The sequence below is a fragment of the Anneissia japonica genome, unplaced genomic scaffold (assembly GCF_011630105.1).
Source record: "Anneissia japonica isolate Jap-2015-1 unplaced genomic scaffold, ASM1163010v1 scaffold287752_len1182401_cov188, whole genome shotgun sequence".
NCBI lineage: Eukaryota > Metazoa > Echinodermata > Crinoidea > Comatulida > Comatulidae > Anneissia > Anneissia japonica.
Window position 1 is genome coordinate 613735 of NW_022687544.1, and position 13327 is coordinate 627061.

Sequence of the window (13327 nt, forward strand, 5' to 3'; positions counted from 1 at the left end):
TGTTCAATAAATAAATAAATAAAATAATTATATAAATAGATACTGCACCAATGTTGTACCAAGCCCACAACAACTACCTTTAGATACTTTTCATAAACTAAATAATGTTGAAAGAAATAATGAAACATGAAGACATATATGAATATAACTATTTTTTTGTTTTATTGTATTGTAAATGTATCTTACCCAAACTTCAATACAAGGACTGCATAATACAATAACAAAAACAAAGAAAAGCACGAGTGAAGACAAACAATACAGATAATGTTTTTCAGAAAACAAAATTAAAGTTCGTAAGTGTTACATTGTGAGATTTTAAATAAACATCTGCAACAAAATATTAAACATTAAGATGCGTTATCTTCTGTATACAGTAATCACAATTATCCATCATGAAATGAGTATATTGGTATCAAGTGGAGTGTTCATGGAAACAATAGCAACAACCATACTATATAAATTATACTGTATAGAGAAGATGGGCTATATTACTTTACAATTACATACCTCAAATTTTACTAATTATGTATTTCATTTTTTGGCTATTATGTACAAAAAAATCCTTTTTCAAAAATTGAACAAAGGTTACACATACCTGTTTTCCTGCTCAGTTTACAGTAGGCAATATTTTTTTAATTTTTTGAAACAGATTTTGATATTTTTATAGATTTTAAAGTTTTTTTTGTATGTATTGATCTGATATCTTGTATCGCGTCTTTAATGACTTTACAGGCCAGTAATGGCATCTGGGTAGTTCCAACATTACTTATTTCTTACACAGGCATCAGTATTCGTACAACATAGAGAACCAGTGTTAATTTTACATTTTACATTTTTGTGTCCCATTTTCTTTCATATTTATATAACTTTTTTATTTATAGCTTCTTTGTTTTGTTACTTGAGAATTTTTGTCATATTTTACAGTATTTTTTTTTCATGAAATGCTTTTACATTTTTTTTGAAAATGTCCGATTTAAAAAAAATTTGTAACACAAAAGAGTTGTATACTAAGAAACACTCAAGTGTATTATTTTTTTTTGTTAACCAGCAGGTTGAGTTACTGTGCAATAGCGGCCAGAGCGTGTTTATTACGAGATTCCTTAGCTTGGTGAGCCTTCAACACAATCACAGCCTCGTCAACCTATAAAAAACCCAAAAACATCATTCAAACTGCAAATATACTTGTGGTCACCTTGCATTCTGCCAAGTTTAAAACCAAACACTATAGTACTACCACCAACATTAAAAACACAATTAAAAAAGCTTATATTGGACAAACAAAACTAAATCACACAATACCTTTGCGCTCAATGAGTCACGGGATTCCAATATGTGAAGCAACTCAGCGTTGTCAATCTCCAACAACATTCCAGTGATCTTACCAGCTAGGTCTCCATGGCTAGGTTGAATAATGTGGTATAATCGCTCACCCAACATCTGCCTCTGCTCCTGGGGGGTGGCCTGTGCCAGCCTGGATGGGGTTAGTGGCTCCTGCAAAGGAACTTGGACAGCTTGATGTGGAAAATCCTGATTAACAAAGACAAAATAGCATCCTATCGTTGTATATCATTACAGGGGTTGCGCCAGGAGTTCCCCGACAAGGGGTCCAAGCTCCCCAACAAGGCATCTACACCCCGACCCCGGTCGGGCAAGCCTAGACCCCCACCCCCGGTCGGGGAAAAAATTTAATTTGTCGGGAAATTTTTTTATTAAATAATATAAAAAATATGTGTTAATTATGGGATTCTATATTTAAAAAGGATGATTTGATTAAAAAAATGCAAGGTTGTCGAGAGTACTAGGGGGTACTAATCGCCTGTAGTGGAAGAGCTTGCGCCACTACTGCAATCTATACGATCGCAATTGTATACAAAACCCTGTACACATGGTAGCAGTGCCCGCACTAAACAGTTTTTAACTGGGGAGAGGTCCAGAGGTACATATTTCACTTGACGCTGTTGAGCTGATACAGATGGAAATGAAGTGATACAAACAGTTCTACAGATTTTAATTAATTTTTACTTTAATTAATTCATTCATTAATCATTTATAATTCAGGGTAAACTCTTTATAGTTTGTACAACTTACCACAGGAATTCCAGCAGACTGACTAGCAACAGTCTGATTGCGCACAGCATTAGCATACTTCACTTGGCGTTGTTGAGCTGGTACAGTTGGAATTCTTTGAATGGCGGGAACACGGATAGCAGACTGAGGAATCACTCCTATCAAAAAAGAAAAGTCACAATTAGTACAGGGCTGCATTAATATTTAAAAAAAAACTAATTATAATCTCCAAGAAGTAGTAATTGTATACTAGCCAGCTTGTTTTACTTATGTTTTGCAAACCTTAGGTAGCAATCAATGAAATGTGGATGCTGTTACTGGCTACCTACCTGTCACATGCTGCTGGTACTGCTGGCGAATAGGGACTCTAGCAGGATTGGCAGTGCGGATGGCTGGGTAGCCTCCTCTTGGAGCAAACTGACAAGTATTTGGCATGGGCTGGAAGCCTCCACTTGGTTGACCAGCTAATGGAAAAAATTACTGTACAAGATATATTCCTGGTTCTGAATTTTCAACTCCCAACTCAACCATTGCATTATACAAAATTTGCTATGAATTACCTAAAATATATAATTTTACAACTAGACAGATGTGTGTATGGTTGCAAAATTATTATAAAGGATGCCAGGGTCAATTTTTCCATTTACTTTTTTTTATTGGCAACAGAAATACATTTTTTTAAATTACAATCACTGTTTTATTAAAGATACAGTGTATAGAAAAACTGAGGAATGGACAATAACAATTTTTTTTACGTAACAGTGATAAATTACATGGGAATGGCACTACTTAAACAGCAAAAAGCTGAAGAATATTAAAATTAGGCAAATTAGAAATATGAAACATGACAAACCTGATCTTGGTTGGTTAGCACCAGTCCACCTTGGGTTTCTGATTTGTGTCATCTGCCCTGTTGGGTATAATCGTGCTTGTGGGGGGTAAACAGCTTGAGTAAAGTACCCAAACCCTGGGTTAAACACCTGGTTTATCTGTTGTGCATTCCCCTATTATAAAAGAAATCGGTTTATGTTGAAAATTGTATGCTGTATTTGTACAAAATGGGTTTGATCCAAAAAAACATAATTGACTATCTCATTTTTAGTAATACTAAAGGCTGCGCTCACTGTGCTTGCTTACCCTTGCGATTATTTTTGATAAAAAGTATATGACAACTAAAAGAAGATAGGTTGCAGGTTGCATGCTGCATGTTATCTCGTCAGGGGTGGCGCCAGTGGGAGGGCCGGGGGGCTGGCCTTCCCCCTGTCAGGGAGAAAAAGCACAATTCGTCGGGGAGAAAAAAAAATTATATGTATTTTCTACGTATTAGTAGACTATAAAATTGAATAAATAAGCCTTTGAAACCCCTAAATTGTCAAAATTTTCGGGTGCTTCGCCCCCAGGACCACCTTTCGAAACCTTTTAATCAAAGCTCGACCCCACCCACTTTGCTTTCGTCGGGGAAATCTGACCCCTCAATTAGCATTGAGTTTAAGTACAGGTTTTGATAGCAGTTTCATATAATTTTTCATAACATAAAAATATTATGAAACAGCAGTATTGTTAATTGGTATGGGGAAATATCCTGTATTTCCTCCATTATTTTCCTTGGAAAATGTTTTTGTTTGCACTAAAATTAACATGATTTGCAATAGATAGGCCTACAATACAACATATTCAGAGATCCCAAGTTTGAAAACCAAACCTTACGCGCTGTGCAACATGAAAGTATTACACAAAATGACGAAAACAAACAATTTTTATCAATTTGTTTACTTTTATTTAACAATTTTACATTTGTTTACACATTACAGTTGGCCTAAAATATAAATTTATAAATATTATTATTTATTTAGCATTTCGCTAGTAAAGCGTTCTTGGCAGCAGTCAACAAGGCTTTGCTTGGTTCTTTAGCATGTTAGAGGCTATGGCTGATTTATTACATCTCATCAAAGAACATAGAATTCTAGCAAGGTAACTGCAACTTGCAAGATTCACATGTTTTACTGAAAAATTAAAAAAATATATATATTTTAATTTAGTTAGTAAATCATATTACATGTTTTAAGTCAGCATTTATATGTCTAGCCTATAATAACTAGTACATAATGCCATGAAAAAAACATTAAATCCTGCCTCGCTAGGCTCCATCTATACGTGCGTAACTAGGCCTAATACCGCAGAGTCACAACCACCACTACACACAGACGCCCACCCAACATGATCCGGTGTGATACCACGGTAAAGGTAATTATTTTTCCCTTAATATCTAAAATCTGAAATATAGATTAATATTTACTTTGTGAGATCAAGACTTCATGATCTAAGTTGTTACAGTTTTCCAGACTGGTAGGTTTCGAATCCCAGACGTTTATTGAGTATCGATTTTTTACATTATGTGTATACTCTTTTAAATAAGCATAATTTTAATATAGATGCCATAAATTATATGTAACATTTTTGTCAGACTTCTTTGGTATACAATTTTAATTAAATGCCTAAACAGGTTTAATTTATCGTCCATTACCACATAACAACAGTAGACTATTGTGCAGAATGTGAGAATATATTGTTTATAATTTTTATATTATGCTACTTTTTTAAGTACTAAACTTCATTGTGATGTCTGTATATAAATATTTAATTATACAAATAAATACAGCGAAATTAAAGATAATTAAAATCTTACGGGAACTCTAATCCCTGCAATACGTTGCATGTGTTGGGCGGCCAGCTGTGCCTTACGCTCTTCTTTCCGCTGTGCTAGTGCTACATACAGAGGTTTAGTAGCAATGGTTCTTCCATTCATCTCAGTAACAGCCTTAGTTGCTTCTTCAGGGGACGAAAAACATACAAACCCAAATCCTTTTGAGATTCCCTTTTCATCAGTCATAACCTGTAGTTGTAGTAGATAAATAATTCTTTAAAAAACCTAGTTCTTTAAATTTAATTCACACAAGAAGGAATTTTTGCCGATAATAAAATAAAGCTATGTGAAGTCTTTATTAAACTCCTTATGGCTGAATAACTCAATGTTTATGTGCATTATGATGTTTAAACTAGCAAAGTTTTAGATGTGATCCCCATGAAAATGTTGTCCAGAAATCACTTTAGGATAACAAAAATTGTGCATGCATAGGGCACAGGGATTATATGTAGCACACACTCAAAGAAGATATGGAAAATCATTATTATTTGCAGTGCTTAAAACATTATAAATAGTAATAATAAAGTCTTGTATAGCACTAATATTTTCTAATAGATGTTCATTACTTATTTATACTTCTGGGTAAAGACACGCGTAGATACAGTGCCTTGTCGGAAGACATAAGCAATGTGACCATCATCATGCTTGAACTCTGAGTTTTGGTATGATCAAACCCTTAATATTATAACACGCTTCCATATTTACCAGTTGAGAGATTTAATAGTGTGTCATATATTTTTTTTTTTTTTTTAAATTATACATAACATTCAATATTCACTTCCATGTCTTTTAGGGAATAAACAAGGATATATCCACTGACAACTGTAATTTTACCTTTGCACTTGTAATAGTACCAAACTTTTCAAATTCTTTCTGCAACCGCTTGTCATCAATTTCATCATCAAGGTTCTTTAGGTAAAGGTTAACACCCTGAGAACGATTGTTTCTCTCTGCTTTCAGTTGTTCATATTTCTGTTTAAGCTCAGCTTGACGTTCTGCTTTCTTCTGTGCGCGTCCAACATACAAAGTACGACCATCCAAATGAAAATCGTTCAGATCCTGGGTGGCCTGTAACACAGAAATATTTTATATTTTTAACTTATAATTCATAAATCAGTAATTGTTGTGCTTACTGCTTGACATAGTTTTTTTCCACATTTCACTTGAATAACTGTACAAGTAGCATATTGACTTTTAGTTCTTTCTGGGACAGGTCTTATCTAGGCATATGGCATCATATTTCCTAGGTGTATTTTGGAAGACTGTTCATTTTCATCTTTAGCTTATGATGCAATATCCCATCATGCATGTCAGGTAGCATCATGCACGATAGCTAAGGGTATACTGACCCCCAATGGGGCAGAAGACACAAAAACCCATGGAACCTTATTATTGCTCAGTTGAAAATTGAAAAAAATCCATTAATGTATTTGGAATATTTGGTTTTTTACTAACTTTAACTAACACTTTTTATATATTAAGATATTAACTTTCAATAAAAAATTAATGTTGTTGTAAACACCTATCTTACACTCCAAGATAAGAAACTTAGTATACTGCTTTTTTTATGAAATTTATCATTCAAATCTGGCCTTAGGTACTGATATTCCCAACCACTAAGCATGTGGATACTGATTGCTCTTGATGTATGGAAAGATATACTGACTTCTTATAATTCCATTATTCTTGGGTTAATTAGTTATTGTCTGGCATGTTGGGGTGGAAATATTTCGCATGGCAATATGGACAGACTACAAAGGTTTGTCAATAAGTTTGAGAGCATTATCAGTTCAGTACCGCAGATGGTGCACTCGGTCTAATAAGTTCAATGACGTAATTGCTGACGAAAGTCATTTGTTACATTCGGCTATTGCTGGTTGCTTTATACAGCGCGGTGGTATACCAGCTGCAAACACAAATTTGCTCTTTGACAATAGACATGTTGGATAGTTTTTGTTTTTTTTTCCAATGAAAATATTGTGCTTTTCTTTCTTCTTTGAGAGTGAAAAAGAACAATGTAATTCGCAATTTGGATGAATAAAGAGATGTCAATGCCTATGTCATGTAAATGCTGATATTGTCGACCAATAAGCATTAGCTAAAAATATTTAAGGCAAAAATTTATCATCATTAATGCTCAGCCTTTTTCAGGAGTCGACAGTCCAGTAAGGTGTGATGCAGAATTGTTGATCAATGATAATGGATCAGACAGTATGGATAAAAGCTTCCATGTTGTCGGTCAACGAAAACCAGAATAGAAATCATCGCTATATTGATCAAAAATGCTTCTAAATAATTAATAAATATTTTTTGTACTGATATGAATACAAGAAACTATTCCTCTTTCACTTTTTGTCATCTATATTTTTGAATTCTACTTTTAGCTCTATTAGTACTCTGCTGATTCATTAATTAATAGATCTTTAACTGTTTACTCTTACTGTTTTATATTCGAGGTATATTTATTCATAAAAAAACATCAAAAATTGTTCATGGCAGCCAAAGGCTGAATTGATACAATTTTACAAAATTTAACATTCACATTTTTACATTAAAAGAAAAAAACCAGGGACCAATTAATTAATGAAAATAAAAAACCATCAAAGAAATGCAAGTACAGTACCAAATATAAAACAAAAATCCACAATTCCACAAAGCCAAAACTCTTAAATTAGTTTTTTAACAGTACAAGAAATACAGTAAATAAATAAGTAAAATAATTTAAGTGAAACAAAATGAGAAGTTTGAATAAAAAATAAAAAGAAGAAAATAAAACAAAGGTAAGGCAGATAAACACGATGTACTGGGTCATATGAAGAATGGAATGAAAAAAACACGAAATTAGGCCTGCTGGTTGTTTCCTGGTGCTTAAACGTCAAACGTCTTTTTTGTATGGGTAGCCGTTAGAGCCAATATAATCTACTGCTTCTATTATACTGCCCTCATTGGAGCTTTCGAGATTACGAGTACTTGTTTAATATTACACATAAAGTATCTTATTCAGTTGACTGCATTCCACTACTTTAAATGTTCAACAAGCCAGTGGTGTAGCTAGAGGTATGCACGCCCCTTCAAAAATTACTTGTGTCCCCCCCCCAGTCGCCCCACCCCCATGAAAAATCACTTGCACATAGTTAAAAATCACCTTATTTTGTGAGTTGCATCATTTTGCATTTTGATATGAGATATGAAGTAATTTATAAAATGTTATTGAATTAAATATTATTGGAATGTCTGTAATATTGTTAATAGTCTTTACATTATATTCATGCCGGGCCTTGGACCAACAACTCATGTTGGCCGAAGGGATTTATCAAGTCTTGGCTTATTAAAGTTGTACTGAGCCGGGGTGGCGCCAGCAGGGCCGATTAAATAAGCCTTTGCATCCCCTAAATTGTCATATCTTTCTTAGCTTTGCCCCCTGGAACACTTTCGAAAAATTTTAAGCAACGTTCGACTACGCTCACTTTTTTCATTGGAGACATCGCCCTCCCCCAATCCCCTGTCAGGGAACATTGGACCCCCGTCGGGCAAATCCTGGCGCCACCACTGTACTGTGCTCATTATTGAGAACGAAAGTTTGTAAGTGATTTTGATGGGAATCGAACCACGATAACTAGCCAGGTGTCTTAGCCAGTGGCAGTGCCAGCGGGGGCAGGGGGCTTAAGCCCCCCATCAGTTTGGTCAAGCGCCCCCACCCCCCCAACGGCCAAAGCTCGTAGGGCAGCCGGACCAAAAAAAAAAAAAATAGGCCTAGTTTTCCCATCACAGCCACTTCCGGCCATCTAGAAGTCCCAATTTTTTTATAAATCTTGTTTTGAGAGGAGGGGACACCCCCTCCATACCCACCTCTGGCTCGGCCATTCAGCTCTCAGATAACGCTGCGCACTATAGTTACACCCATAAATACTTAGCCCCCCCCCCCAATCGTCGGACATCTTAGTCCACTGGTCTTAGCCACCAAGCTGGCACTTAGTGGCTAGTGTTGAAAAGGTTACTGCAATACTTTTTTGATAAGGGGGTTTAAAGCTGAGAGAGGTATTGTTCCTGCTCCTTGTGCTGTAAACCACGGTTAAAACCTGGCCAGTGTCATCCGATTGCTTGGCTCCTCAATTATCTCTCATATTGAGAGCAGTGGCGGCACCAGCGGGGGGCAGAGGGGCTTGAACGCCGCCAATCAGTCTGGTCAAGCCCCCCCATCGGCCAAAGCTTGTCGGGCAGTATGACCAAAAAAAATTTATAAAAAAATCTTGTTTGGGAAGGAGTGGACACCCTCTTTCACATCCACTCCCGGCTCCGGCCCTCAGATAACGCTGCGCGCTATAGTTACACCCATAAATACTCATCAGAATTAGCATAAGTTACAGTAGTAGCATTATGCTATGTTGGGAACCAAGCAAAGCGGTCTGCAACAGCAGCAAGGAATCTTTAACTGAAGTGTTCCCTGTTTGTCTACCTTAAGATTTAGACATGGATAATAAAAACACAAAGGCCAAGCCAGGACAGGAGCTTGAGTTTTAATTTTAGTATTTAATGGCTCCATGAAAACTTCTGAAGAAATCCATTATTTTTCTTTTAATAACTTATGACAATATTTTTTCTCAAGACTATATATTTTCAGTGGCTAAATTTATTATTATACTTATTTGCCTCAAGTTTCTAGGCATAAATAAATTATAAAAAGAGTATTCTGTATACTGTATTTGTATAATGTATCTACCTTAGAAGACAAGATGTTACCAAAAGCAGAAAATATATCATGAAGAGCTTTGTCATCGATTGATTTGTCCAGGTTCTTTATGAAAACATTACCCTTGCCGGTACGACGCAAAGTTGGATCACGCTGAGACCACGCAATATGGATAGGATGACCATTGATGACATCAAAGTTCATAGTTTCAATTGCTCTTTCAGCTTTGAAAAAATGGTTTGAACTACTTAGCCATGAAGAATATTAAAATGCATTATAGCCATATATCCGGCTTATATAAGATAAACAAATAAAAATACAGAGTTGAAAAAGTTTAAACTTTAAACTTAAACTTGTTTGGTCATTTAGAACATATGTTACCATTCTAATATTTGAAAAAAAGGGGGAAATTTGAGGGTTGGGCTGCTGGGCAGGACAAGGGAACACAACTCACAAAAGCAGAATAAAGAAGTCCACCCTCCTCTGCCAACCTACAGTTTAATTTCCAAGTATATAAATATTTTTATATATTTCAATGAGTTGCTATTACCACCACAAAATAGGATATGAAAAATAAGACAAAAGTATTAGATTATCAATCATTTTGTTGAATGTCGGAGGCTTTTTTAAATTATAAATTTAAAAACAAGAGCAGCAATTTTCAACTAAATTGGGATATTCAACAGTTAAATAGTGTATACCCATTTTTTCACTGGCTTGGTAGTTTAATTATGATTTCAACCCAGGCCTTGATTATTATACCAATAAGTGAATTTGGATGGACTTGCCAAGGAGGTTATTTTTAATCCCCCTTAACTTCCTACGTATGTACTGTAACGTGAAAATACTGAAATAAAAAGCGGGTTCACTCTCAGTCACTCTACACTAGATGAATGGAAATCTTCATAGAAAAAGTCATGACTCAGAATAAAAAAGAACCTACCGTCTTCAGCATGCAGAAAATTAACATAGGCGTAGCCAAGAGGATGTTTGGTGTTGGCACGACATACATTTACAGACAATACAGGCCCAGCTGTTGAGAACTTTTCAAATAGCATAACTTCTGTAACATCAGGATTCAAATCTCCAACATACAGCGAGGCACATGAGTTTGAGGCATGACCAGTCATTTTGATAGCGTTTTGACTTTTAAGAATTTTGAAAATAAACTTGTTTGATGAGATGACCTTTACAAAACAGATATTTACTTTCTCCTTTTATACCTCTGGTATTCAAATATCATCTTCAAATATATTTTTTGTAGATTCAAACCTCCATAATCACATTAAATCTATACATGAAAACAGAAAGTGGAATGGAAATAATTGGCGATTTTTTAATTATTAATTTTAAGATTATCACAGCATCACGCACACTCGCTACTTTTACTAAAGTTCTGTCCAGACTATCAAATTTTATTGACACAAATATGTCTTGATGACCATATATAGGCACAACATGACCATATGTATGCACATCATGACTTTATATGGGCATACAACAGTTGTTTGTCAAAGAAAATCTGAATATCTGGACAGAGCATTATCAAAAGTAGTGAGTGTGCAAGACAGGGAGTAGGATATTTTGAAGCCACCATTAAAAAGTAGACCAATCAGAACTAGAAGATCAGAAATGTCAAGGGTCTCACACTGGCTTGCTTGAGATTTCTTCTAGATTTGCTTGAGGTTAGACATTTTTTGAAAATCATGCAGGAGGTCACGAACCTTAAGGAAAATACAGTAAAGCGTTGATATAACATAACACTTCATAGTGAATACATTGATACAAAGTGCCACTTTGATATCCCATTTTTTTGCATCAGTTTCTGCTGAGGAAGCGGTTTGGCACAGCGGGAACGGGTTTGGTTTCCCAACCTCGAGGTTGGGGTTTCAATCTCTGGCTGTGCATTTCGCTTGTGTCCTTGAGCAAGACACTTTATCTGCATTGCTTCTCTCCACCCAGGAGTATAAATGGGAACCTGGTAGGGTTACCTGTTCCTGCGCTGATTACCAGCAGCAACACTTAGCATGTGGACCCAATGACCAAGGAAAAGAACTGCGCTTTATAACCAGAAGAGGCGCATTATAAATGACCGTACCAATACCAATAAGGCCGCGTCAAACACTGTGACTATTGCTATGGGATCGCTAGCGCCGATAGTCGTGTTTGTACATGTTGTACAGTATGTTTGTTCTGAGAAAATAGCACATTAAAAAAATATAATTTGAAGAAATTCTGGAATGCGCGAGAATATATAGGCCTTGCTTGAGGGCGTGTTGAAGTTAATTGCACGAGACTCCTACGAGATGCGTGAGACTTAATTGACAGGTGTGGAAGATTGTTCAGCTGTGGTGGGAACCAGGCCAACAAGGCATGTCATGTGGAATTGTCGCAAAGTAGCCTTGGAATGATATTTGCATGTGGCACATTGTAAATACGCGGCCATGTGACGGTTGTACAGCACAGCTCAGATCCAGTGACGGGTAATTTGTCTGTTCGCCACAGTCCATTGCCACATTGTTGGGTCAGACTTCAGATATTAAAGCCCCATTCCCGGCAAAATTTCAGTTTTTAAGAAAAATCTAATTTTTGTAGTTGTTATAAAGATTTATAAATATAATACGGAATTGCTAGTTTAACTGAATTTAGACATTCCTAAGAATGAAAAAAATGTAAAATAAGACTGAAATTTGATTTTTTGTGTGGAACACAAAAAATAAATGCGGATGAATTTTTTATTTTGATTTTGCGATAGGTTGTGAGAAGATATATCGTAGGCGCCGAAAACATTAGCCTATCCAGCGTTGCTAGGCTAGGCCTAGCCTTACCTCGATTTAGGTTCTGTTATCACACAAAAAAACGGCCGACATGATATTTTCCGTTGCTAGTATTGACACCTGTGAAATATAATATTTCATAGGAATTATTTCAAATTTGTTAAAAAACTGATTCTGACTGAGATTTTGACACTTAAACAAACATCTCAGCCTTAATCGAACAACCGCATTGTGCGAGATACGAAGTACAAAAACTAATCTCATTAGAGAGGGCGCAATTTATTGACTGTATAAAAGTATACATAAAAGTGAGAGTATTCCAATGGATGCGATCTACAACCTCTGAATTTGCCTAGTAACGATGAATTCGTCCAGAAAATGGTAATATTTTATGAGAAATAGTCTGTATTTCTCATTTCTTTTATTCTTTTGCATAAAACTAAAATTCATGCCAATATTTTTCCATGATTTATAATAATTGGAGTAATGCAAATGCATATTTTCTAAAAAAAGTCAGTTTTTAGTGAAATGTTGCCGGGAATGGGGCTTTAATTTGCTGTCTAAACCAAGTTATTATGACTACGACTCCCCAGCACCTAATAATATGTGGTGTCTAAAAGCACAATTTTGGACCATCCATAAAATCTCTCCTCATGAACCCCACCAGGAGTCTGTGACCCTGACCAAGGCACTAAGCAGCCTCTTGGTTCAGACCCTGTCTCTTATACACATCTAGATGTGTATAAGAGACAGGGCACAACATGACCATATGTATGCACATCATGACTTTATATGGGCATACAACAGTTGTTTGTCAAAGAAAATCTGAATATCTGGACAGAGCATTATCAAAAGTAGTGAGTGTGCAAGACAGGGAGTAGGATATTTTGAAGCCACCATTAAAAAGTAGACCAATCAGAACTAGAAGATCAGAAATGTCAAGGGTCTCACACTGGCTTGCTTGAGATTTCTTCTAGATTTGCTTGAGGTTAGACATTTTTTGAAAATCATGCAGGAGGTCACGAACCTTAAGGAAAATACAGTAAAGCATTGATATAACATAACACTTCATAGTGAATACATTGATAC

General features: G+C 35.7%; 1 protein-coding gene across 1 annotated transcript in view; it reads right to left on the bottom strand.

The window, feature by feature from the left end:
* Positions 1 to 965: 965 nt before the first annotated feature.
* LOC117120096 (polyadenylate-binding protein 4-like) overlaps positions 966 to 13327 on the bottom strand; it is an 18313-nt gene continuing 5951 nt past the window's right edge. The window contains exons 2-10 of the mRNA XM_033265104.1: positions 10405 to 10752; positions 9492 to 9685; positions 5606 to 5839; positions 4754 to 4960; positions 2921 to 3071; positions 2397 to 2531; positions 2089 to 2225; positions 1300 to 1527; positions 966 to 1141 (exon numbers count right to left, since the gene is read on the bottom strand). Of these exons, the coding sequence (XP_033120995.1) occupies positions 1058 to 1141; positions 1300 to 1527; positions 2089 to 2225; positions 2397 to 2531; positions 2921 to 3071; positions 4754 to 4960; positions 5606 to 5839; positions 9492 to 9685; positions 10405 to 10591 (1557 nt within the window). The 5' untranslated portion in view covers positions 10592 to 10752 and the 3' untranslated portion in view covers positions 966 to 1057. The remainder of the gene's footprint in view (positions 1142 to 1299; positions 1528 to 2088; positions 2226 to 2396; positions 2532 to 2920; positions 3072 to 4753; positions 4961 to 5605; positions 5840 to 9491; positions 9686 to 10404; positions 10753 to 13327) is intronic.